Here is a 27,724-nt window from a genome sequence, read left to right on the forward strand (position 1 = left end):
GGAGGCGCCGCCCTCGGGCAGAAGCCCAGTGCCGGGCAGGTGTGTGAACCGCCCGGCTGCGTTTCGCTTTCTCCTCGCTTTCCCGTTCGCCTGGAGGCTTTGGTTAGGAGGCACCTGATAACGGTAACTGCTTTTTCAGAAGTACCTTAAACGTCGAGGAAACTTCGCCGAAGCGTCAGTGCCGATTTGCTTCTTGCTTGTAAATATTTGTGACTGAGTGCGTTCAGCGGTTGTGCTACCGGGCAGCCCTTTTCACGTTTGCTCATGAATGAAAACTGCTTCTGAAACCCATAAAGACAGCAGATTATAAAAAAGGTTTTCGCTAGGTATACGGATTTTTAAGAAAAAAACCCTTGCATTTTGTATGTTGATACAAAAAGGACTAAAACCTTAGGCTTGTCAGCAGTAAAAACTTTACCAATGGTTTGTGCGAGCTTGACTTTGCAATTAAAAGGAATAGAGCCAGCTGCATAGCACACAAAGGAAAGGAAATATGAACACTCTTGCAAAATAAACCTTCAGAGCTCTCTTTACTATAAACATTTTGAGGTGAAAGCTTCTAATGCAATGCTTGCCTGAATACCCATCAGCTGTGCTATTATGCATTTTCTGTTAAAGATTAATATAGAGTGGAGTAATTCAGTGCAGAAATTGGAGCCTAACTCACAGTTAAGCTTCTTATTTCTTCATTTTGAGTTGCAAGCCTTTGAGGCTTTTTTTTTCCCCAAGGAAGCATCTGTGTTTTGGATGATTTGTTGTAAATTTTAAGTTAAGCAAAAATTCATTTACTTTCTCTGCAAAGCTATAAATTAGAGGCTGGAATAGTAGTAGTCTTGCACTTCAGGATACCAAGATAGAATGCAGTAGTAAACCATCCCATTTTCAGTCCTCAGGCAATATATCTCAGTCTCTGAAGAGATGGAAAGTCTTGGTCTGCAAGTGTATATCTAAGTGTCGAGCACTTTTTCCTCATTCTGAGTTGTGTACTATGGATAAGAGGATTAATGTGGGGCAACTTAATTTCACGTGCAGCCTAAACACTTTCCAGTGTGTGCGATTGCCGTAAATGTTGTTAGCGTGATTTCCATTCAGGACTGAAGTAGGGGAGCAACGAAAAAGGTTCTCTAATAACCTGTAGTTTCAAATTCTGTCTCTAAATGAAGCTTTAGCTCTGTTTTATATGTATGTATATATGCAAGTTTGAAGTATAGAGATAAATTATTTTGCTAAAGAACTGTGGGTTGAGCAAAGAGAATATGTATTGACTTGATTTTGTTCTGTTTTTCAGGTGATGAAAAAAGCAGACATGATCAACAAAAATATGGTTCATCAGGTCCAGGCAGAGAGGGATGCATTGGCTCTCAGTAAAAGTCCTTTCATTGTGCACTTATACTACTCACTTCAGTCAGCTAATAACATCTATTTAGTGAGTAAATAAATGGCTGTGGTGTTTTATGATAGTGTTGAAAATGGAATGTGGAACTATGTTCATGCCTGAAAATATTTTTATGGTACTGAATGGGTATTAGTCACTTTTACTTTCTTTCTCAAAATGATTGAATAAGTGAAATATTTATTTTCCCCTGGTACATTGAGATCCTTCTACCTGTGTTCCCTTTTTTAGGAGAGTCTTTTCTAATAGCTAATCTGTTTTAGGAATATGTAGGAATAGTAGGGAAAACAAAACAAGACACCATTCTGTTTAACCAGAATCCAAGTGACTGAAAGACACCCTGAGGCTCACTTAAAGGAAATCTGGTTCACTTGTTGCCTGTACTCAAAATTCATTATGGTAGTTGGCTTAGATGACGAGGATAACTGAGTTGCAAAACAAAGTGCTAGTCTACATGGACCACTGTGGAGTACGGTAGAATGTGAATATGGTTTTACAGTTGCAGGAAAAAGTATGTTGAACTTCTTGGAATTCTGTTCTGTACTAATTTTTCATAAAATGTGATGTAACTGCCACTGAAGTCAAGAGCGTTGACAATATATAATGTGCCTAAAATAATAACACAAAACCAATTCTGATCCTCCATGTCTTTATTGAACACGCTCACTTGATGTGCAAAATGTTAGAAAAAGTAAGTGAACCCTTGAAATTGGTAATTGGTTGACCCCCCCATTGGCAGCAGTAACATCGACCAGGTGCTTCCTGTAGCTGTGGATCAGACCTGCACATCATTCAGGAGGGATTTTAGCTCATTCTTGGCAGAACTGCTTTAGCTCTGTCATATTCTTTGGTCATCTCGTGTACAGCTCTCTTCAATTCATTCCATAGCATCTCTGTTGGGTTGAGGTCTGGGCTCTGGCTCAGCCACTCAGCCACATTTTGTTTTTCTGAAGCCGTTCTGTTGTGGACTTGTTCCGGTGTTTTGGGTCATTGTCCTGTTGCATCTGCAGAGTTTCAGCTGACATACATGCATTCTTGCATTATCCTGAAGAATTTTTTGATAAACTTGGGTCTTTCTCTTCCCCTCAGTGACTGCAAGCTGGCCAGGCCCTGATGCAGCAAAGCAGGCCTGAATCGTGATGTTTCCTCCACCATACATTACAGCTGGGATGATGTTTCCATGATGATATAAACGGCAATGCTGTTTTTATGCCAGATGTAGTGCTGTGTGTTCTTTACAAATAGTGCAATCTTTGTCTCATCAGTCCACAAAACATTTTGCCGATACCACTGTGGAGTGTCGGTGTGCTCTGTTGCAAACTTCAGGCATGCAGCAATGTTCTTTGTAGTAAGCAGTGGATTCCTTCGTGGTGTCTTGCCACAGACACCCTTCTTGTTCAATGTTTTACGTACTGTGGACGCATGAACACAGATGTTAGCCAGTTCCAACGATGCCTTCAACTCTTTGGCTGTCACTTGCGATTGTTTCTTTACCTTGTTGATGAGTCTTCATTGTGCTCTTGGGGTCATTTTGATTGGGTGCCCACTTCTTGGCAGAATAGCCACAGTCCCAGAGTGTCTCCGTTTGTAGATAGTTTGCCTAACTATAGACAGGTGAATTTCTAAGGTCTTTGAAATCACTTTGTAACCTTTTCCAGATTTATGTAAATCAACAGTTCTTGATCGTAGATCCTCTGAAAGCTCTTTCTGGCAAGGCATGGCTCAAATAAGCATACGTCTTGTGCAGAGCAAACTCAAAAAGTTTGAGTGGTTTTTATCAGCGTAGCTCTAGTCCAAACCTCCAAACTAATTTTCTTAACAAGACTCCAGGTTAACCTGACTCTGATTAGCTTTTTAGAGGTCAACTCAAGGATTCACTTTTTCCACTAGCATTTTACATGTTGAGTGAGTGTGTTCAATAAAGACATGGAGGGTCAGAATTGTTTTTGTGTTATTATTTTAGGCAAATTATGTTTGTCAATACTCTTGACTTAGAGGACAGTTAGATCACATTTTATGGCAAATTAATGCAGAACACCACGAAATCCAGAAGGTTCACGTACTTTCTCTTGCAGCTCTTATGTACTGCCTCCACATAAAGGTAGTATGGATTAAGACAGTTTATAAAGTGTCTAGCACAATTTCTCTGCTTTGCTGTAAGCACACACAGTGAACAGCTTGGTTAAATTCTGAGATGAGAATGCTTTGCACTCCTACAATGTATTTTGAGTATAAATGAAGACTTCTTTTCCTGTTAACTGCTGCATGGAGTAGAAAAGAATGTAAAACACAATTTTTCTTGTCTTAAGTGCACAGGAGCTCTCACTGTATACATTTCTGGAAATTTGCGTTTATTTCACAAGGCTCAGATCTGAATTTAATATTGTATATAAACACTTGCAAGATAAAATCACTGAGATACTCTGATTTGCATGGAACAGTTATCAGTGGTCTTTGGCTTCAGCCATTGCATTTCACTGAAGTGCTTTGCAATTTATTTTTCATAATATAGAAATCTTTCAGAAAATAATTGAAAAGCTCTCCACAGTAGTTATTTGACAGAAAGTTGGATAGGCAAATAATACAAAATAAGTAAATGGTATTCTTTTAAAAGAAAATGTTTCGTGTCTTCTCTCATATGAAGCTTTAATTATTTTATCCAAGTGAAGTGTTTTATGGGAATTGAAGTTCACACAAGGAAGCTTCTATCAGCTTTTGAAATTATATTTTTCTAAAGGTGAAAACTATTTTGTGTTTTACTTGCAAATTTGAAGTGTGTTTTTAAAATGTTTAAATCTAAAATGCTTGACTGGCAGGTGATGGAGTACCTTATTGGTGGCGACGTCAAATCTCTTCTTCATATTTATGGATATTTTGATGAAGAAATGGCTGTTAAGTATATTTCTGAAGCAGCGTTGGCTCTTGACTATCTTCACAGGCATGGGATAATCCACAGGTAGAATCTAGTTCTTTTCTGTTACAAATAAATATGGTAGTTTGGGGTTTTAAGCTTTCACTGAAACACATAGCCAATCACTGTTTTATAGTAATGGCCACCTCATTTGCTAGAGCTTCTGTATACCTGTGTATACAGCAGCAATATTGGGAAACAGTACCTGAAATAAAATTTGGCCATATATGTTAAGCAGACAAATGCATACAGCCTTCCCCTGCCTGCGTGCTCGTCCCAAAGCGCAGGGGTGTGTTAGCAGCTGGGATGCCAAGTCCTCTCTCTCTCTTTGTGGCTTTTAAATGAGGATTAGTTCCAGGACCCTCTGGATACTGCAGACACGTAACTGTAGGACAAAGGGACGTTGTCTGCTCTCGTGCTCCCCCTGTAGTGAGAGGTTTTTTGCTGCATTCAGTGGAGCTACAGAGAACAGGCAGGAAGATGTTTGCTTGTCATCTATAGGAGCTACACATTAGTGAAAATAGTGATGATAGTACTAAGAACACTGTTAAACCTGCTGAAACATGAAATTGTGCCATGGATGGTGGTTTTACAAGACCTGGGATGTTTGTACAATATTTAGTTCTAGATAAGTTTAACTCTTTTGGTGTACTCTTCCAGTTGGAATCTGCTGGCTAAGAGGTTACTGAGAAACGGCTTTATTCAATGTTTTGTATTGAGTGTTTCTGGCCAGTTAACTTTCTTAATATTGCTTAATTTTCTTTTTGCTGACTTCAACTATATTCATGTCTCCAGGGATCTGAAGCCAGACAATATGCTCATTTCTAATCAGGGCCATATAAAGCTGACAGACTTCGGGCTTTCCAGAGTTACTTTGAACAGAGGTAAGAGTTGTCTGTATCCTTTTGGTTGTATTAGAATGTATTTTTGTGTTACATTCCTCTATTCTTGAATGCTTTACATCCCCATAGAGGGCAGCTTTCAGTTAAGTAAGCCCAAATGTGGCACTAGTATCTGATTTCTAGCAGGTAGGTGCTAGTAAAGTATGTGCTAGTAAAGGGTCTGCTCTAAGTGTTGTACTTCAGAAGCTAGGGCAAGGGTGCATGAAATATGCTCTAAAGTGTCTAGTTAAACATGATATGTAAGCTATAAGCCTACTTGTCTTGAGCAAGCAAAAAATTACATCTAAGGTTAAATTTTCACCTACGAAAAATTTGTCTAGCTTTTTTTTTTTTGAGATGCCTTTGAGAGAGAAGGCAGACTTTGAATCAAATTTACCATCTTAGCGCACAAGGCATAGGCTGGAATTGCCACTTAAAAATAAAAACTGGCATCAAGTTAGAAAATGTAACACTCGCAACCTAGTATGTTGGAAAAGAAATTGGACTTTTACAGTTTGCGTATTTATAAACTAATTTTATGATGCATGTACAAGAAGAAACAGGTTGTGTTGAACAAGAATGTACAGGTATGTGTTCAATTGGGTTTGTGGCTTCTTTTGTATATTTCAGTATGTGACTGAATTCTTTCCCTCTTGATAAAACTTTAAGTAAATGCCTGTAATTGTGCTTATTTAGTACCAGAGGAAAACCTGACCTGCTTAATTATTTTTAATCTGTTTGTAGAGATCAATATGATAGATATCCTTACTACACCAACGATGGCAAAGCCAAAACAAGACTACTCACGTACTCCAGGACAATTGCTGTCTCTCATCAGTTCTCTGGGGTTTGTAAGTAATTTTTCCTGTCTTTGATGTACTTCATTCTTTTAGTTTACTTACTGTCTTAAATGTAGTAATAGGAGTGATGATGATATTCTTGCATCTCTTCTGCCAGCTGGTAGAATGACTTATATTTCCAGTACTTTGAGTTTCAAAAGTGATTACCTTGGACTATCAGTCATGCTTAAAAAAAAAATGGCAGAGGGGTATAGCTAAGCTCCAATGCAAACAAAATAAAGAATGTGTGGAATTGTACTCCTAATCCTGGATGTTTTGTTCAGGCTCCATTAACTTTTGACTATGCTTCTTCCTGCTTGATAGTATACTCCTGTTAGAATGAAAACGCCACACTGCCATTCAAGTCAGTCATCTGACAGTCTGCATGGAATGGTTTCTCCCTTACCTATGGTCCAAAAGGAAAATACTCCCCTTTCAACTAAATTATTCAAAACATGTGAGTATACCAAGCCTTATACCACGTAGTACTCTGGCTGTAAGGTTACGGTATTTTAATTTTATGTGAGTAGCTTGGACCTGCTTGATAAAAGGTATGTTTCTATCAGTGTCTTGTTGTCTACCATTCCTCCGGTATTTAAGATGTGACGTTTTTTCACCTAAACTACTTAGTCATATTTTGTTGGTGTTTTGGGTTTATTTTAATTTTTCTTTTCAAATGCACAATCATTGAATTTCAAGTGACCCTTTGAGATTTTACAGAAATAGTGTCAGTCCTTGGCGTACTTTGATTGGAAATTATTTAATAAAGCAATATGTGCTTTAATTTAAATTGTCTTGTCTTACTGCTTTCTCAATTCTAACCTGAAATGAGAAAGAAGGCTACTGTGTTGCTAATGTTCATATTGCTTTTAAATTCTTGACAAGTTGCTACTTCAAAAAATTAATAAATTGACTATGCAGGAAAGATTACAAGTGAAATTATGTTACACATAGCTTCCAATAACTTCCTTTGTGAAAGCCTGACATAATGTGAAGTTGATTATGTGTTGCCTATTTCTATCAACATTTGCGTTTTATTTTTTTCTCTCTCAAGATCTTGATACTTCTCAACTAACTCCTGTGATGCCAGTGAGAAGTTTAACTCCTGTTCTACTTCAGTCAAGAAAAAGGTTTGGTACCTCCAGTGCCAGTAGTCAGTCGCACACGTATGTGTCCAGTATGGAATCAGAATGCTGCAGCAGCCCCAGGTGGGAGAAAGATGTAGAGGTCAGGACTGTTTCATTTTCCCATTATAAATGAAAATTAGCTTGTATTTGTATGTGCACTGCTGCAGATCTGCTCTACTTACTTTCCCCTGGTTATTTCAAGCATAGAGAAGCCTTCCTACAGGCGAAGGAGCAGGAGTTGTAATCCTTGCTAAGTAGGAGTTTTGGATCAAACTCTCCCTAGTGGAGAGTGATAGGATGAGGGGAAATGGATTTAAATTGCACCAGGGGAGGTTCAGGTTGGATATTAGGAAGCATTTCTTTACTGAAGGGGTTGTCAGCCATTGGAACAGGCTGCCCGGGGAGATAACTGAGTCACTGTCCCTGGAGGTGTTTAAGAGATGGATGGATGTTGCGTTGGGGGAAATCGTTTAGTAGGTGATAGGGCTGGGAAAAAGGCTGGACTTGATTATTTTCTAGGTTTCTTCCAGCTGAAGCTATTCTATGATTCTATACTATGTGCAACATAACAGGAGCCAATGCCATTTAGCCTGCAGCAAAGGAGTGAAAGAGATGACTTCTGTAGGATGGCACTGGTTTAGCTCTATTCTTCTCAAGGTGGGCAGTGCTGGGAGCACTGGCTCTCTGGAAGCTGACCTTAGCCCTGTGGCTTTATTAGCTGAGCATGCAGACAGAAGAATTGCTTTGAAAGGCAGAACTTGGGAAAAATAATAAATAAAATACACTTCAAACTTCTACTAGCTATTAAAAACTGAGAAAGTTTAAGGCTTATGCTACTGAAGGGTTTTATATTGACTAACCTAACATCAGAAAATATAGCTAATAAAAAAATAATTTCTTCTGCTTTAAACTTTCAATGAAATTCTGTACAGATACAAACCTAAAAGAAAATGCTTCTGTGCTGTTTAGTCCTTTGCCACAATTTCTATTTAGATTACGCACATAAACTTCCATTTAAAACAATTTATAATTCTTTATCTGTCCACTTCCAAAGGTCTTGTTTTTAGTATTGTGTTACCAAAATACTAGTAAAAAACAGGCTTTTCTTTAGTTATGACTGAAGTGCCACAGGGTAGTATGATGGGGTTCTTTAGTTTGGGTTTTCTGGGAAACCAAGAACGTCTGCAAGTTCTTAACATAATGTCACAAATACGGCTTTAATTGCTTTATTTGTTCATCCTTAGACATTTAAAAATATTGCAATTTCTATTATATTCTAGCAAGCTTATGTTCTTAAAGTAAAATTATTAAATTATCCCTAACTTAGTTTTGAATATTTTTAATGTATTATGTCATGTTTGTCACCTCAAGTGGTTATAAAGAGTAAGTAATGCTTGCCCATCTGCAGTTCCTTATGGAAGTGGAAATAAGGTATTTTAAGGCACACATTTCTATAATGCTGTAATGCTGTTTTTCTTGATACTCAAAACTTAATGTGCTCATTTGCAGCCAAATGAAGATGAAGCATGTTCTGCAACAGGCAAAACAACTAACAGTGGGTCAGCTCTCCTTTCAAGTGTAGAATTCTTGAATAGCAAAGGTATTAAAGTGTTAAAGAAAAAAGAACTGGAGTCTGCCATTTCTCCTATCAGCAGCAATGATTCCAGCAGTAGGCAGAAGCTGGGAAATGAACATTCTGATGTAACAGGTACTCCCATCACCACACTAGATGTGAAAGGCATGGTTAGAAAATGTCTTTCTGAAAATAAGGTTTGGGAAGAAAAACTCTCTGTAAGTAAAAGAGATATGGCTAATGAAACAGCAGAAACCTCCAGTCAACAGCGGTCGCCTTCACGACAGAATGAACTGGTCAAGCCTATCAAAGAGGAAGAAATTTTTGAGAAGCCAGGTGTAAAAAGAAGCTTTGAATTAGTTGACACTAGTCCTCGTGAGGAACTTAACTATGTTAAAAAAAGCAACGCAGAATATAAACGTGGCTGTCAAATCGCAGAATTTCCAGCAAATAAAAGGACAGGTTTGACAACAGAAATTCGATCCTTAATGCTTTGTGACGATGGGCACCTGCGTGACGCCTGCAAAGGCAAGGAAGAAGTTAAGAGTCTTACTGGTCACCAGCAAACTGCAGAAAAATTACTTACTCCAACTATAGCTAAAAATCTTATGTGTGATCTGGATGCAGACTCCGAAAAGGATGATAAAAAGGAGTACATGAACTCAAGTTTTTTAGGCACTGATGATGAAAAACCTTTAGGAATCCTTAGTGCAGATTCTGACTTATCGTTTCCTGAAATGTCTGTTACAGAAAGCCATTTAGAAAAGCAGCTTACAGATTTGGACAAAAGTGTTAAAGATCTTTCATTTGAGGAACCAAAACCAGAAGGTGCACTAATAACGTCACCTGAGTCCCAAGATGCCTCACAAAACAGAGAGGAAACCTGTGCTGTCCAGCACTGCAAGCTGTTATGTCCTGAAAACGATAAGAACGAAAAATGTGTAAAAGAAACTTACCTTGAAACAGTACCGTCGTCCTCAGAAAAGATGATGGAAGCATTGAATCTCTTAAAAAAAAATGCTGTTGTTTTTCGAAGTTATAATAGTCCAATTAATATATCTAATGTATCTGAGCCATGTAGCATGACTTCCTTAGATATAATGGATCTTTCACCTGCTTGTAGTGGCTCTTACCCAACAGCTATTACTCCATTACAGAAAGGAAGACCCTATCGAGTCTACCAGGTATGTAAGGAGACGGGTAGAAATTTTGTTTATGCCTTAGACATTAGTGATCTGAAATTATTTCAGCTGATAATTTAGGGAGAATTTAGGTAGTTTGAGGTAGTCTGTCAAAGTGACCTTTGCTGACAGGCTTTCACTTATTGCACTTGTGTGGTCAAAATTATAATTTTTGTAAGAGCTTAGCAATAACTGTATGTCCGCTCTTTTGCCTCTGGCTCCCCGTGTATTTCCTCTCCACTTCTCGGACAAATCCTTTGCTCTTATAGTGAACTGGTAAAGAAAGCCTGCGCTAATTTGTCTCATCCTACTTTTAGTGCAGTGTGGTACTTGCTGTGAACAATTAGAGGTTTCCTGATGTAATGGGAAGTCCTGATTATTTGGTTTTTTTGTTTTATTTTCCTTTTTTGCTATCCTGCATCCTTTCCAAGATGGTCTGCAAATGCTGTTCAACTGCTATTTACTGCTATTGTTTGCTATTTTATTTTTATTTTCTTTTCATCCTGGTAAAAGTGATGGTACTGTCAAGTGCCTATTACAAAGTTGTAGGCCTATTACAAAGATTGATGTAAACGTTAACAGCTGCTTGCAGGTTATTAAGATTTTGCTTTTGGCCTTTTTAATCCTGATAGTAAGTAAAGGTCTTATTGTACTAACGTATACTTTTCAATCAGTGTTTTCTGTTTCAGTTTGGTGTAGCTTTACAAGACCTTCATCCAGTTCCTTAGGTTTGAATTGTAGGATTTAAAGGTTTCTGACGGAACAGGCAGTATGGTGACTGATTTAGTGTACCCAAAGGGGTCATTCAAAACGTTATTTTGGGGATTACTTTTTTTTTTTCCCTGATGTCTTTTGTTTGAGTTTCTAGCTTCTGTTTCACCTGCATAAAGTTTGACTTGGCTATGAAACTTATCAGCTGACATGGAGTCAGAGTAGTACACACTTCATCTCCTGAGAAATAAATGACTGATGTGTTATGTTTTTTTAACTTAAAAAAGGAGGATACCATTTTTAATATACTTTTGTGATTCTTTTTAAAATCAGATCTTTGCTGTCTGATTACCTCTTTTCTATTTTAATAGTGGATTCTATAGCATTTACGGCGTAGTGATAATGAATTGGTCTTTGCTGCACTGAAGATGAAGTCAGAAATAAAATTATACCAGATAGATGAGAATTAAGGTTATATTGAAGAATAAAGAATGAGAGTCTATGCAAGATAACTTAATATTATCTCCAGGTGATAAGAGGGAAATCTTTCATTGCAGTCAGGCTATTCGCTGTGAGAACTTACCTCTTTGCAAGCCTGCATATTTTATCTTAAAATAATGTCCCAAATTACTTTCAGGTTGATGTAGTTGTAAAAAGTCACTAAGTCTGACTTGAGCAGAACTTGATCTGCAGGTATTATGCAACCCATAGGATAGAAGTTAAACAAAAAGAGCTCATCTGATGTATTTTAAGTACACCTGTAATGCAATATTCAGTATTCTCCTTTTTATTTTACAGGTATTTGACATATGCTTGCTTTTCATGGGCTAATATTGAATTCATGTGCTAAAACTGAAGGCTGTTTAGATACTATGTTTAGTAGGTTATCTTCATATCTGAATTTGAAAGGAATGTAAGATTGGGTTTGTAGTGATGCTTTGTGGGGATTTTTTGGTGGTGTTTTTTGGGGATGTGTGTGTGGGGGGGTTGTTTTGTTGGGTTTTGGTTGGTTTTTTTCAAGGATTTGATACTGGAAGAAGAACTTCTCTAAAGTTTTCTTACAGAGTGGGCATCAATTAACTCTTTATGGTTCAGGATGGTTGAGATAAGAAATGGAAGCACATTTCACACATACTTTTTTAGAGACTGTTTTTTGGCTTGAACTTATCAACTGTTATATTCAGATTTAGTGATGGGTGTAAGAATCTTTCAGCTGGTTTTTGTTTGGCATCTGAAATCTTTGTTGCATCTTTTAAGACACCTCATCAGGGAGACACTGGCACACCATATAGGACTCCGAAGAGTGTAAGAAGAGGAGCTGCCCCAGTAGAAGGCGAACGCATCCTAGGGACCCCAGACTACCTGGCACCTGAGCTGCTTTTGACACAGCCTCACGGTAAGACACACAAACCGTGGAGTTTGTAAAAACTTGAAAAGTGGCCTATTTAGTTTTCTGAATGTCTCTAAAGCTCTAAACCCTTTAGGTAATACACTAGTGAATTCTTTTAAAATACCTAATTCTGAGCTTTTGCTGATGTGGGTAATCTCACTCGCTCGTTCTGTTTACTTTTTTGACGTGACTGGAGGTTTTGACTGTTCAGCATAGACTTGTGTGCTGCTAATCTAACGCTTTGGAAGCCGTGCTTAGGCAGCCTGAGACTTGTATGTGACTTGGGAATCACAATTTAGTCATCCTGAGTGTCCTTAAAGTTTCTTCAGGATGGGGAGGGGGAACTTGGTGAAATTTAATATGAAAGGATTAAGCCTCCAACTATTCTTAGAATGTATTCCATGTTTATGGATACTAAAGTGTTATGTGCATCAGATGAGTTTATTAAGTTGCATTAAATTCAGTTATTGAGGTGTTCTCATGAAACATGATTTCTCGCAGGATCTTTCATATAAGTGGACAGTAATAGCCATCAAATGTTTTTTTGTTTGTTGGGGGTTTTTTATAACATACTATAAGAAGATAAAACATCACAGTCTTGAAATGTATAAATTTCTTTGGCTCAAATCTTAAGCTCCACTGAAATCAACAAAAAATTTGAAGCATTTTCCTGTGAACTTGCAGGAATCACTTACAAAAACAAATATGGTGCATCCCTGATACATTTGTTGTATTTATAATTACATTTCACTTCTGTCTCTAAAGTATACTCTTATTTTGTAGAACTAATAGTCTTAGGAAAATTATATGAGATAGAAGATCTTCACTGAGAAATAGTGATTACTAATCTGTGGAACAATAACATTCTGCTGGATGCATCTAATATACATTAAATAAAACCACATGAAAAGATTTAACAATTTAACTGTAATGAGTAAAATTACTGAACGTACGTAGTTTCTGTCTTGCGCATTCATTTAGGAATCCTGGTTATTTGGCAGACATTAAAACTAGGCAGTGGTTTGGAAATGTAGTCAGTGCTACTTAGACAATGTGAAACTCAACTGCAAGGTGACTTCCGCGCAGTTACTGAGTGTTTTCAAGACTTAAGCCATAATTTGCAAAGACTCTGGGTTTTATGTTAGGAAATGGCAAATCTCCCATTACCTTCAGTGATGCCAGGTTTTGTGGCTTTGGAACTCAAAACTTTCCCTCACTAAACCCTATTGTTCTTGGCTTGTTTGTAAATGTAGTTGTAATCCTAAACTATAATCGTGTTACAAAACTACTTTATTTCTGTTTCTAACTTAAAGAGAGATGGCAACGTTAAATTTATTGTTGAGTTACTACCTTAAGAAAAAATTGTACATTCCTATGCTTTCAGAGAACCGTACTTGATATTTTATGTTTGTATTTGTTGGGGTTTTTGCAATAATTGTAATGTTCTTGCTTCGTTGTCTTTTCATATGCAGGGACTCTGATCTCTGGTGAGTTTGCTATGTGCTGTGCGGAAATGGAGTGTTCAGCATAACTCTGAACAGTCAAAGTATAACTAGATCAGAATTTCCAAGAAAATTATTTGGGTGAACAGTGGTTCTAGAGCGAGAGATGTCCAAAATGCACTCCGGAATAATTGATGCTTCCAAAAATATTCAGGAAACATCAGTATCACTATGACTAGGCCATCAGAAATCACACACATAAGCCTCCTACATCAGGAGTAAAGTCAGCATTCTTAAAGACATTGTCCAACAGAAAATAAAGCAGATTTTTTGTCTCATTGCTTCCTTTTATGCAGTCAGTCTGATTTAGTCTGTGTGTTTATTTTGTTTAGTGAAGAAGGCTCAGATGATCTCTGAAGTCCCTTCCAGCCTAGGCCAGTCTATGATTCTGTGATCACAACTTGGTATTTCAGTTTCTTGCTTCAAATATTGATAGGCGTGATTTAGCAGGGATATAATAGGAGTTAATCTAATCTTTAGTTAAACTTTGGGTGAGGAAAAATTACTGCTTGAACCTGTGTTACTACATTTTTCAGAGTTGTGATCTTATTAGACTTTGACTGAAGCTGGGAATATTTTATATGAACATCCGAGTAACTCTAACAACAGTGGAGGTGATCTCACTGCTCTGATACGCTTAGCTTGGTGGGGCATTCTCACTGCTGTCGGAAGTTGCTAAAAGTGCATTAGATTACCAGTTACATGTTTCTGTTTTCAATGTTTCTAAACTTTGCCAACAGTCCTCTCAAATGGCTCAAAACATTTACTTTCTTAACTTGGAGGTGTCTTGTTGTTTGGGGTTTTTTTATATTCCAAAAAAGCCAAGGAAAACTACTCTTAATTCTCTTTCAAAGATTTATTATTAATTTTTTTAACAAGTGTGGCTTCTATTCTTTATTTGATGGAGTGGGCATGGCTTAAAGATGCACAAAGCTCAGAATGCATGCAGTGGTGTCTGGGATTGCTTTGCCTGCTTGGTTTTAAGTAGATTCATAAGATGAGTTTGGAAAAAAAAAAAAACCACCAAAAAAAAAGCTGGAAACTAATTCCAGCTTCTTGCATGATGGCTCATCTCTGCGAGCTGTCTTCAATAATATTTTGATGTAAACTTAGGACAATCGAAAATCAAATTCAATAGATTGAATTCTTGGAGTGTTCTCAAAGAGAAGGAGAAGGGTATAGGTTACAACAACTCGAACAAGCTCTAGAGTAGTTGTTGAAGACAACTTTTTCTATCACAAAACAGTCTCTTAGAGAAGTCAGCTCCTGGACTCTCTGTGATGGGAGTTGATAATTAGATTGTTCTTAAGAGCCCTCTTGTTTTCATTAGTAAACCCTGGTATTGTCTGTAACGAATTAAGGAACAGATGGGCTTTAAAAATATATTTGAAGGGCTTTTAAATGTTCTGCATGATTGAGTACAATGCATTTTGTCTTTTTATTTCCAAGAAAATTTGTAGGATTTAAACACTCTTCAGTTTCTGCTCTGGCCAATCTTTAGAACTTTGCAAATGTCATTAAACCTCTGTGTTACTGTAATGACTTGGATTTCTCTTACCAGGTTCAGCTGTAGACTGGTGGGCTCTTGGAGTTTGTCTGTTTGAGTTTCTAACTGGAATTCCTCCTTTTAATGATGAAACACCAACACAAGTCTTCCAAAATATTTTGAAAAGAGGTAATCTGTTTTAGTAATTGGGGAAAGTATGTATTTACAATGTTTGTTTTACGGTTTGAATTACCAACTCATCTGCATTTTTGCAGATATTCCCTGGCCTGAAGGTGAAGAAAAGCTGTCTGATAATGCCCAAAATGCAATAGATATTCTTCTAACAATTGACAGTACTAAGAGAGCTGGACTGAAGGGTTAGTATTAAAATTCTTTTGTGTTCTTTGCAACTAATTGAAAATTTCAAAGTGGTGATGTCCTCTTTGTGGAATCTTGATTCCTATTTAGGTTCCATATATAGTGCCAGAACACTTAAGTAATTGTGTTTTCTGTATTTCTTGTGGGATTTTGCCCTTTTGAATGAGGAATACTTTTCTGAGGGGAGTGGAGTGGTTTTCTACTCAACTTTTGTTTTGCTTTAATGCTGTTTTGCTGTGGATGTTTAGTATTTGACATCTGACATACCAAAATTTGTTCTTATCTAACTCAGTAACAGATATTTGGGGTTTTTGAACCAGCTGATTTTAGGAACCTTGATTAAAAGCCTGTAGTTCAGGAGAGAAGCCTCTTACAAAAGGTGCTTCAAAGGGGTTTTTGATAGGAATCAGCCTCTCTTTACTGAATGCATATGGGAACCCAGAATTAGACAATAGAATCACAGAATCATCCAGGTTGGAAAAGACCCTTGGGATCATCGAGTCCAACCATTAACCCTACTCGCAAGTTCACCCCTAGACCATATCACTCAACACCACATCCAAGCGATGCTTAAACACATCCAGGGATGGCAACTCAACCACCTCCCTGGACAGCCTGGTCCAATATCCCACAACTCTTTCCGTGAAGAACTCCTTCCTAGTGTCTAGTCTAAACCTAGCTTGTTTAAGCTTGACGCCATTCCCTCTAGTTCTGTCACTAATTACCTGAGAAAAGAGACCAGCACCAACCTCTCCACAATGTCCTTTCAGGTAGTTGTAGAGAGTGATGAGGTCTCCCCTCAGCCTCCTCTTCCTCAAACTAAACAGACCCAACTCCTTCAAACGGTCCTCATACGATCTATTCTCTGGCCCCTTGACCAGCTTCGTTGCCCTCCTCTGCACCCGCTCCAGCACCTTGACATCTCTCTTGTACTGAGGTGCCCAGAACTGGACACAGGACTCGAGTTGAGGCCTCACCAGTGCTGTGTACAGGGGGACAATGACCTCCCTACTCCTGCTGGTCACACTATTTTTAATACATACTATACAAAATCCCTTGTAGCAGGACTTCAAACTTATTTTAAAAAAATTATCTTATTTAAAAAAAAAAAGATAATAGGAGGAAACCTTAGTGTGAGATGTTTTGGAAAAACAAGAAATCATATGAAAAAAACTACCCAAGAAATCACTAGAGAAGGAAATTATGGAAATGCTTGCTCATAAAGAGACTAAAGGCTAGAGGCTGAAACTACGCCAATGCAAATTAGAGAAGGCACACAGTTATAAATGACGGGGAATTCTGTGGCTCTTTAATGTCTCTCAGAAAACAGCTGATATCTTAGTTGGGAGGTGTTTTAGCTAAACACAAGTTATTTTCTTTATTCCTAGATGATAGGCTAAAATCTAGTTGCCTGTCATGCATGGAATTTAAACTAGATCACGTAATGGCTTCTTCCAATCTGAAGTTCCTGGAAATTCATTCTCTGTCAGGACCTTTTACTGTATCTGATCTCTTTATCCAATTTATATGGCACTGAAGTGAAACTGGATGAATAGCTTTCAGAACAACTGTTAACTTTTTTTCACTGATATCTTCTCCCTCCTCCAATGCACATGCTCTCCCTCTCTTTCAAGCATGAAGCCTCACCTACTGAGAAATCCCAGTTATATCCAGTCCTAGTGTTGTGCTTCTGCATTCCATTTTTCTAGATAAAAGAAGTTTGGGGGTTGTTTGGCTTTTTTTGGCTTTTTTTTCTTTTCCTCTTCAAAGCTATGGGCAGGAGCTGACTGCCAGCTATGGTACATGTTAATACTTTTCCAGAAAAGACAATGAAGTCTCCTCACCTTTTCAGCTGACAACAGCTTTCAGTATGTGAGAGCTTTAAGAGCAGAATTTCATGCAGTTCTGAGATGGTGGGTCTGTGCAGTGTCCTGCTGCATGTACAGCTGATGAAGCTATTGAAAGGAGTTAGGAGATAACCTTCTGATTTATTGCCTTTTGTCTAAAACAGACTTTACTATTGTGTTATATTATTTGATCAGGAAATGTAGAAAAAATAAACAAATGTGAATATCTTAGACTCTATAAGCTAATAGTCTGATACATGTTTAGAATTAAAATTTGTAGTGAGTGTTTATCTTGGCTGAGCTTCCATCTCGTTCCAAACTTGGTATTTTCTACCTGTCCTTTTTTTTCTCTATTTGCTTTGGATTTTTTTTTTTGTGGTGCAGGTGATAAAAACATATATCCCACTTGGCTGGAAAAGTGCTTTCTTTGATCAATTCAAAGTAGCAAAGCTATGTTTATCAGGGAGTGATGTTTCCAGGTCACGCAAAAGACACGTCAGGTCCTGCATGCCAGGAAGTTGCTTCTGGTCAGAACAGAGAGGGCAGGGGAGTTCTTAAGTTTGAAAGTCTTATGGCTTGGTCAGTTAACCCACCATCAGCTGGCAAAGGGGGCTCTGGTGGGATGGGGTAACTTCACCGTCTCTGGTGGGAGGGGCTGTACAAAGCGGAGGACGGCTCCATGCAAAAGGCCGGTGGCCTGAGGTGGAAAAGGGCATGAGTGACTCCACATCTTCTCAGCACAGAACTTTGGCAAAATCAGAAATGTACTTTGAAATGATGCTTAACATTTTATGAGAAATGCCCCTGGGGCACCTCTAATCCACTAGGTGTGCTGCGTAGGACAGGTTCTCCAGTGAGGGGAAGACGGTTGACATGACAATAGTCTGACCTCACCGAGGTTGGAAGTAATCAAGACCCAACTGCAATTTGCACTTTTGTGAACTTCCAAAACAGCAAAAGTGATGTAAATATACTGACAATTATACCCCAGGGGAACAAGGTAACTATGGAGCTTTCACAAGAGGAAATTCATATAATTTATAATTATGTGAACTTTTGTTTCAGAACTGAAACATCACCCTCTCTTTCATGGTGTGGACTGGGATAATCTACAGAATCAAACTATGCCATTTATACCTCAGCCTGATGATGAAACTGATACCTCGTACTTTGAAGCTAGGAATAACGCTCAGCACCTGACAGTGTCTGGATTTAGTTTATAGCATCAAGATAAGTGAAATTACTCCATGTTTTTGCACACTTACAGGTTGTCCTATAACACTAGTTTGATTCTTAACTAAGTTTCCTTGCCCAGTTCAGAGTGTGTTTTAAGTTATCAGTCAATTTTTATTATTATTCTATCCTTTATTATAAAGTGAAAATACTGTATGAAACTTAGCTGGTATCAAGTGCCTTCATGCTACTTTTTATCTCACTCACTGCACCTTACTCGGAGGCCTGAACGCTATCTTTCTTGGAGCTAGTAACACTTGGTAATGATGGGGCTTTATTTAATAGCAATGAGTAATTCCAGTTAGGAGGTGTGAAGTTATTTCCTAATTAAACAGAGAGGACATAAATGCTTCCTAATTGTGTATCTAATTATAACTTACCTCTTGGTGGTTCAGGGTGGCAGTCTGGTTTGGGAGTTGTCCTTTCTGACCAGTTATGAATATTGTATTTCCACTGTGCAAAACTGATGTTTCTCTTTGAGACAGAAAATTGAAATCTCAATGCGGCGTTGAAACATCCTGCTTCTATTTAACTTCTCCCAAGAAGGGTTAAAAGAGACGGTGCTGCTCTGAGTTGACTTGGCTGGATGTGGCACGTGAGACTAATGGTAGTTCTGCTGGTGGTTGCCCTTTCCTGGACAGATACTTGGGGCAAGTTGTGTTAAACAAATGCTCTGTTTAAATTGTTGTGTTGTAACCGCTTGCACTGTGGGAGGATGGACTTAACAGCCAGAGTTCTAGCAACTACTTGTTTTAGAGAAAATGCTGAGTATGTGTTTGGCTCACTTATGTCAGATGACAGAAGATAAACCCACCTGAGTGTTAGCTAACAAGCGAAGTATTATTCATTCGGAAGCTGCTACATATTAAAGAATATAATGCAAGTTAACAGACTGTTCTGTAAACTCACAACCAGAACTTATATTTTTACTAGAATTTAGAAGTGTACAATCAGTATTATAGAACCTAATTAGGGGCAAGTATGTTTAAATCTATTTTTAAATGGAACACAAACTTTTATCTGCTAGATGCTTATTTGAAGATAATTTAAGCAGGATCACTTACAATCTTTTTCTTGCATAGGTATTTTTCTCAGCTGACTTAGTGAAGATTCTTATTTTTCAGGTTTGTACTAGTTAGATGAAGATGACTTGTGCTAGCTGGTGGTGCCAGAAGCTGGGCATTTTGCTAGGGAGTTTTGCCAAGTGTCTTTTGAGTCTCATGAACTGCTCCTTCTTGCAGAGGGAGCAAGTTGTCCCTGGAAGACAAGATTTATTGATGGAATTCTGAGCAAACAGTGTGTGCTAGGCTTCCTGCTGTCCCCTCGGGTAGCTGGGAAAGGAATGGGAATGGTGGAGAAAAAGGAAGATTCCTAGAAGGACCAAAAGAGTTAATTCTTAACAGCTAAGCATGATAACTCAAATGTAGCGAAACAGAATCTTGGCAGGTTGCAAAACACATGGGGATTCTCGCTCCCTTTGTGAAGGGCTTCAGGTTCAGAAAATTTCTGAATTGTCAAATCTTACCAAAATTAATGTTACATGAGAGGTGCAAGCAATCAGATGTAACCTGTTATTGAAGCCGTGTCCATAGACAACATTCTGTGAATATGGTAAGTTCTTTAGCACTTTTCCTGTGTGTAGTTAAAATATTTTGAAGTGGAAAAAATAGTTTAAGTAATCAGTGGTATTTTGTGCAATTCAGTCTTCCGTTTCTAATAATCTGATTTAGCAAAGCTAGTCTTGCAAGAATTAATCTCAGGTTCACACTGAGGAAAACACTCAAAAATGTAAACAATATTGCAGCAGCTCTTTGTCTTTAGCGCTTTACAAATGGTTAAGAACTTGTTCTCCTTTTGTGGTACATTACCCTCAAAGTGGAAAAAACCTAGTTACAGTGGTATGGCATTTTAAAGATAACCTCTAACCCCTTGAAGTAATTCTTAGTCAGCTGCAAGGGTCAAATAAGCTTCTATTTAAACTTTTTTTTGACCAATCACAGGGAACTACAGAACTGCTTAAAAGTCTTTTGATCTGATGCTAGTGTATAGAGAGCTAGAGACGATAGCGTACCAAAATATCAGGCATAAAGAATCTTAACTTACTGTTTTGTTCATAAAAACATCAAGCCTTCTGATAAAAACCTTATTCTAAAAGGAAATTATGGTTCTTCCACCATAGTTTTATATTGCAATGCAAAACCATAAATTCTGCAGAACTGTTAAGAGGCCAACTGACAAATGAGAATGTTTGTTTAATGTGAACAGTTGTCACTACACTGCTGTCTAGAAATGTGAAATTCTGCATGTTACCACTGAAGACTTGCCACAGCCCATTCTCCTCAGTGTCTTGCATTTGTCCTGATCACAGCTTACATGGAGTTGAATTTCACATGTTGATTTTTTGGGAGTTTGTGATGTGGTTCTGTTTGGTGGGTTTTTTTGCTGGTGGCTTTTCTTCTGTGTGTGGCTGGTTTTTGTTCAACAGGTAAATCTGAGCTTACTTTTCAACATGGAATTCCTCTTCAACTCATCATCCAATTGATTTTGCCCCGGGCATTGCCTGACTTAGTACTACGGGGAGAAGTACAGAAAACTATAATATAGTACCTGAAAGAGATTTTAAGTTTATTCTCATTAGCAATTAACTACAACTATTTGTGTAAGCTGGTAGAAGTTTCTGATCCTTAGAAGCTGTGTAATCCTGCTTGGCAAGGACTCCAGCTGTTACATGGTGTTTCTTGAAGGCCTAAACTCTTCTTTATGCACGTAACCCACACAGAAACTGTAGCTCCCAGACTGTCTTGGGAGACAGTTTATGTGCTAAAAACTGTAGAGCTCAGTAACTGTTGCTTTCTTAGAGCCATCTTGGCTGACTCCTGCTCCCAGGAACTTGCTGTGAGGGTCACCTGTCAAACACCCTGGGGTGGTTGGAGGCCAAGATGCTGAAATGCTGCCCATGTGTTCTTGAGTTCTGGTAGGCTCCACTTTCAGCCCAGTCAGGTTTACCTGTGGTTATTCTTACAGTAAAATACATTCTTCTAGCTTCTACTACATTCTCAAAACATTTGTGTTGCATCCTTTTGTGTAAATATATAAAATAAAACACAGCAGTCTTGATGTTGCTTGCTTCTGCATTTTCCTTCAAGATGAATACCAACTCACTGGAAATCTATCCAATTTACGGTGAATCTGAGCTAGCCCTGGCAACTGAGGCCCAGTTATGAGTTACAAGCAAATGGTTACAAAAGTGATGTTGTTTTGTATTACAACTTTAACATTCAGAGGGTGTCGTTGTAATGTAGTCAGCTGGCCCTTCTGTACAGCCAAAGCATTTACTATATATACATTAAGGAAGTTCAAGATAAAATACAAAATAGGAAGGGATTGATTTATTGAAACATGAATAAATAACAAGGATGGCACATGCCTACATTTATTTCAGGGGAAAGTTAACAGGTACCTTTGAGAACATCTCTACCATCTCTAAGACTAGATGCCTACAGCTAACAGGGTTATGAGCTGGGGAGGCACTCCAGGGTGCTTCATCCGGTCAGAAGACATGCTGCTTTGGGAAGCTGGTTGGTTGTTTCTAAGTGACCTTCAAGCTGGAGTATCCTTCCTTGTATAATCATTTCCATCGTTTTATGATAAGAAGTCAGTAACTCAGACCTTTAAGCTACAGGCACAACGGTGTCAGGTCACAGAACCTTCCTTCCAGCATAAGCTTTGTTCAAACCTGAGTTTTCAGTACATCTCATGTCAGAACGCAGCTCTGGCACGTGAAATCATCTGATTGTTACAGCAGTCTTTGAAGGGATCCTGACTTTTATTTTGCAATTCAACTTTACAGTAAGAAAATCAGAAGAGGGGAAAAGTAACTTCTGAAAAAAAACCCAAACAAGCCCTCAAAACACTGCACTTAACTGAAAAAAAAATATTATAATTGCTCTGGTAAAACAAACATTAAATTCTGTGATTACATTTTTATACAGTATAACTTTGTATGAAAAATGTTTTCCAAACTAGAAACGATTTTCAAGAAGGACAAAATCACTTTCCTCAAATTATCTGTAATATGTAGTAATTATCTATAATATGTAATAAGTAGAGAACAAAAGCGTATCAGTAATACGGTGAAAGTTTTGAAGATTCAGATCTTAAACATGGGCTATGTTAGGATGTAATTCTTTAGAGCAAATAAATGTCTTAGATGTGACAGAAAACTAATTTAAAGCATTTTCCTTTTCCAGAGATTTAGACAACATATATTAATTTATTTTAAAATTAAGTAAGTGCTTTACTCAAACTTCACAAGTTTGTAATGTTATCTGTATATTGGTTAATAAATACTCTTCAGGGGGTGGAGGGGAAGCATCTGCACCAAAACTAGTTGAAAAGTTTTGTTTTGAAAGGAAGCACAAGAATAAGAAAAAGAAATACCAGAACTAATATTTTTCATAATATAACTTGGGGAAAAGTCCACAATAGATTAGGGCTAGATTAAATCTTATTTTAATTTGACATAAACTGACAACAGAAGATTTCCAGTGCACTGAGCTTTTTTAAATCTTAAGAGATATACTTAGAGCTAGCTCTCATCTCATTTTAAAGCACCTTGTGCCTAAACTATGTATTTCAGTTAAAACAAGCTGTTGTCAACAAGAATACAATTATCAAAGTTAAAAATACAAGGTGCAGCCTCCTTAGATGGATCCCTTGTACAACACAGAGCTTCCAAACTTGTATTTGACAGCCCCTGTTATTGATGTCTCTAACTTTCAAGACGTTTATCCATTCCCAAATCTCCTTTAAAAACTTCCATTTCTGACCAATTCACATGGAAATTTGACTTACAGTTGTTTAGCAGCAAAAATAACCAGCTGAATTCTTCAGAGCTATATTGTATTTTTTCCAACAGCTTACAATGTATTGAATTCATATATTATTAGTGCTTTCATCTAGTAATACATAACCCTGGGCAAAACCAGGTAGGGATGTAAAATTGTTTCTATATTAAAGTGACAATTTTACATGTTTTTCACTTATTCTTTTACAAAGCTGATACTCTCTTCATCATCTGACATCAGCAAGACCAGTAATTACTGAAGGCCCACTCACAACCACATTCGAGAATTATTAACGTTCATATGGTTTTGAGGATGGAATTATTAAATTTTATTTGTAACCTAGGAGCTGGGAATCATTCAAGTTTCAATAATGTTAGTCCTTAAATGTTTAGCTCAAAGGTAGTACAAAATATTACTATAGAAGGAACATCATCCCAGATTCCGAGATTCTATGAGAATTCAGAATTCCTTCGCTTTCTAGGGCCGTCTTCTCCAAGTAGTCTTTAAGCAAAGTCATGAATTCTCAGTTCAGTTTTCTAGAAGAGAAATCAAATAAATTAAAGTACCTTCACATGAGATGATTTGTCTAAATAAACAAACCAATCAAGGTTACAGGTTAATGACTTCCAATCCATATAACACTGCTTCAGAACACCTGAAAAATTTGCCCTCTTAAATTATAAGACAGTCTGCAAGTTCACAGAACTGACGCAACATCTTCTGAGGAGTAAAAAATAGCACAAAGAATTCTGAACTGCAGCCAAAATTCCTCAGAACAGCCCCTGACCACATCAGTCAGTGGTTTGCTGGCTCACAGCAGAGCAGCACTTGTGTGCTGGTTTTCCAGCGACACCAGAAAATGTGCAATCAGAATGTTCTAAAATATGAGCTCAATCTAGAGAACTTATAGGGGGCTGGTTAGCTCAGTCAGTTGAGCGTAGCGCTAGCAACGCCAAGGTCCCGGGTTCCATTCCCGTTTGGTCCCCATGTGTTGCTCGATCTAGTCGAGAGGTGGCGTCCCGGGCGCCAGGGAGGCTGGATTAAAATGATCTCTAAGGTCCCTTCCAGCTTAGGCCATTCTATGATTCTATAATAAAACTCTCACTTATTCTTAAAAATAGGCTCCGATCTGTCATGTGGTTACAGAGCCCTTAGGATTCAGCTTTTCAAGCTCTCTTCAGTGAAGGCTGTAATACAAATAACCAGATTTTCAGCATTAAGTAAGTTCCCTACAGAGAAACAAGACAGGTTAAGAGGCTCAGAAGACCTAAACCAGGCAGAGCACCCTCCAGCAGGGTCCCAAGAGTGCGCCAGGCTACCCCTTCCCAGGGACTTGAGCTAAACACAAAGCTGTGGGTTCTCCCCACCAGTTCCATGGAATTTGCTCCACCATTCAGAACAGCTCAATGGCTTCACAACGAGAAAACCTTCACATGGTAGCAGAGACTTGTGGTTTCTGTTCCAGGGCAGTTTATGTATTTTAAAGCCCAAAGCAGACAGGTAAGGTCAATACATGCCCTTACACACCTTAACTGTACATGAGCTGGAACTGACAAGGGAACAACAGAGCAGGAGGCTTGTTTACAATTCCATTTTCTCTACAGGTGTACTTGATCAACCCCTGACCCACTGCTAAAGAAGACAGAACTCCTAATGGAAAGGTGATGCAGAAGTGAACAGTTCTTAAATTCTGGCTAGAGGCAGATTTTTTTCCAGAAACAACGAGGAAAGCTAAAGAACACAGAAGTTTCTGTAGTTGTTCCTGTTCTTGAATTTCATCTCATCTTAATAAAATTTATTAACAAGTATGCAAAACATGGACTATCTGGGGGCTATGCTACTACTCTTAGACTGGGGTACACATTCTGGTGTCCTGAACTCAAAAAGAAAGACTATTGATAAACTGTGCAGCATTTGGGAAAAAAAATACCAGAATCAGCCCAAGCCTGGAAAACAACTTTAAAATGAGACTCCAGTTGCTCCATCTGTTTTGTTTAAGCAAGAGACTCAGAGATGACCTGCTGATAGCAATAATGTACCCACAGAAAACACATTATGGGCTCTTTATCAAGTAGATAAGTATCCAGGAAAATCCAATGGATGAAAACTGAAACTAGACAAATCCAAACTGAAAATAATGTACTGTTTATTCATTTAAGCTCCGAATCATTAAAACAATATAGTAGAAAAATTGCTGGAAAAGGGCACGTTTCTAAAAACTCATTTCTAACTGAACCTGTGAACTGATTGAGGGTGCTACAGAGGTCAGAACAGACAATCAGAAAAGGTTTGCAAGGACACTATTCTGGGGTGGGGCACGGGGGGACAGAGAGAGAGAACCTGGCCATTTGAGAGCTATTGGCTAAACGACACTGAAGTTCATAGGAGCTTCACATAAGATACTAAAAAAATGGTGACGATTTTCAAAAAACTGTCCTTGCAGATGAAATGGAAATCTCCATTCACATTTGCAGAAATAAGGAAAATGCATGTAACTTCCTAAAAGCCTTTGTAGTAAAATCTGTGGTTTTATCAGAGAGTGGAAGTAACACCACGGCTGCTAGTGACAGCTCCGAGCCCGGGTGACTCCCTGGCAGACCTGGGGCCACTGTAGGCACGGCACGGTTCACACCACCACGGGCTGGGCCCAGAGCGTGGTGATCAGTGACAGAAATCTAGTCAGAGCCCAGTCATTAGCGATGCACGCCAGGGGTCAGTCCTGTGGGCAGTCCTGTTCAATGTCTTCATTAATTATCTGCAGCCTCAGCAAGTTTGCAGATTACACCAAACTGGGAGGAGGGGTTGATAAACCAGAGGGATCTCAGCAGGGTGGAAAAATGGGCTGACAAGAACCTCAGGAAGTACAACAACGGAAAGTGCCAAGTCCAGTACCTGGGGAAGAACAGGTCCCAGTGCAAGCTGGGGCCTGCCCAGCTGGGAACCAGCTCAGCAGAAAAGGACCAGGGGGTCCTGGTGGACACCAAGTTGAACATGAGCAACATGCCTTCGCAGCAAACACAAACAATAGTGGTGTGGGCTGCGTTATTCCTCCCAGCCAGTCAGGAGCGGTGATCCTTTACCCCTAACCAGCACTGGAAAGGCCACACCTGGAGTCCTGCATCCAGTGCTGGGTACAAGGGAGATACGGACATACTGGAGTCCAGCAAGAGGCCACAAAGATAATTAGGTGACTGAATATCTCTCCTATGAGATTGGCACAGGTTGCCCAGAGAGGTATATCTGCCTCCTTGGAGATATTCTGAAGCCACCTGGACATGGTCCTGAGCAACCAGCTGCAGGTGTCCCTGCTTGAGCAGATGGTTTGGATCAGATGACCTCCAGAGGTGCCCTGTGTTTCTGTGATTTGTCGTATGAGAGAAAACTGTATCATGAGAACTGTCAAGCATTAAAAAGCTAGAAGAATTTAAATTAATTCTAGTGAGAGCTACACATATGCAGACTCTTTGCAGACTGACAGGGAGGAGAACACTTAAAAGGTAGGAGCATACTAAGCTAATACAGTTTGGTGTGAAGCTGAAGAACGTAGCAACCAGAGAACGTTGAGCTGATCTTCTGTTGTTTAAGAGAGTTGAGGAAAGATGAGAACACAACTGTCCTTCAGCTGAAGGAAGTCAAAGTAGATGTTACAAAAATATAGTAAGGTGCTAGTCAGTGTTAAATAGAAAACAGGTGACAGATGGAACTCTGCAACGGATTTGATGGGGAAAAGAATTTCTGATGGCACCAGGGGACGAGGTTGTCTAGAAGCAGTGAAAATATCTTAAGAGCATATTGGGAGTGAAAGGGTCAAAGAACGTCACGGAGACACTTCCAAGCTACCCAGCCTCACTCACTGAAATTAGTTATCCTGCATCATCTTTCATAGATTTAACCGAAATTACCATGTAAGGCATACCGCACATAAAGTCAAATTAACCAGTACTTTCTTATGCTGAGAAATGTTGAAGGTAAAGAAAACCATACACGTCTCTCTAGAATTCCCAGCTAATGGCAAGCACTCCTACCACCTTTCAGAATCTCTTGCTGCACATTTGGCCTGAGTTCTTAGGACTGAAACATGTACCCTCCTGTCATAACCACACCAAGGACAGTACCACACGTCCGCTTTGGCTGTGTAGCTTCAGAGCTATGAGTCCCTGATAAATACAGCAGAACATCGAGCAAGACGTGTCTTGAAACAACTCAAGGAAACAGGATTTATCAAAGCAATTATTACCAAGCTCCCCATTTCGATACTCACCTGATGTTTCCGATACACTGTCAAAGCCTTACTATGAGCATACCCTTGCATTCCTCTTATGCCTGAAGGTAGCATTTTATGTCCTTTAAGTTTACGATATACTAAACATTTCATCTGTTTAAACAGATAAAATATAGCCTGTATGTTCTACTGAATGCACGTCT

At 38.6% G+C, this 27,724-nt stretch overlaps 1 protein-coding gene across 1 annotated transcript; it reads left to right on the forward strand.

Moving 5' to 3' along the window:
- Positions 1–1,288: 1,288 nt before the first annotated feature.
- MASTL (microtubule associated serine/threonine kinase-like) lies at positions 1,289–18,442 on the forward strand (the record flags this gene model as incomplete). Its single annotated transcript, XM_009877147.1, has 11 exons — positions 1,289–1,426; positions 4,210–4,349; positions 5,100–5,188; positions 5,930–6,036; positions 6,349–6,481; positions 7,079–7,251; positions 8,661–9,908; positions 11,874–12,012; positions 15,070–15,183; positions 15,270–15,371; positions 18,285–18,442. Coding segments are annotated over 11 exons (2,541 nt in total), but the record flags the coding sequence as incomplete, so codon positions are not given.
- Between the last annotated feature and the right edge of the window lie 9,282 nt (positions 18,443–27,724).

The sequence above is a fragment of the Apaloderma vittatum genome, unplaced genomic scaffold (assembly GCF_000703405.1).
Source record: "Apaloderma vittatum isolate BGI_N311 unplaced genomic scaffold, ASM70340v1 scaffold9299, whole genome shotgun sequence".
Classification (NCBI taxonomy): domain Eukaryota; kingdom Metazoa; phylum Chordata; class Aves; order Trogoniformes; family Trogonidae; genus Apaloderma; species Apaloderma vittatum.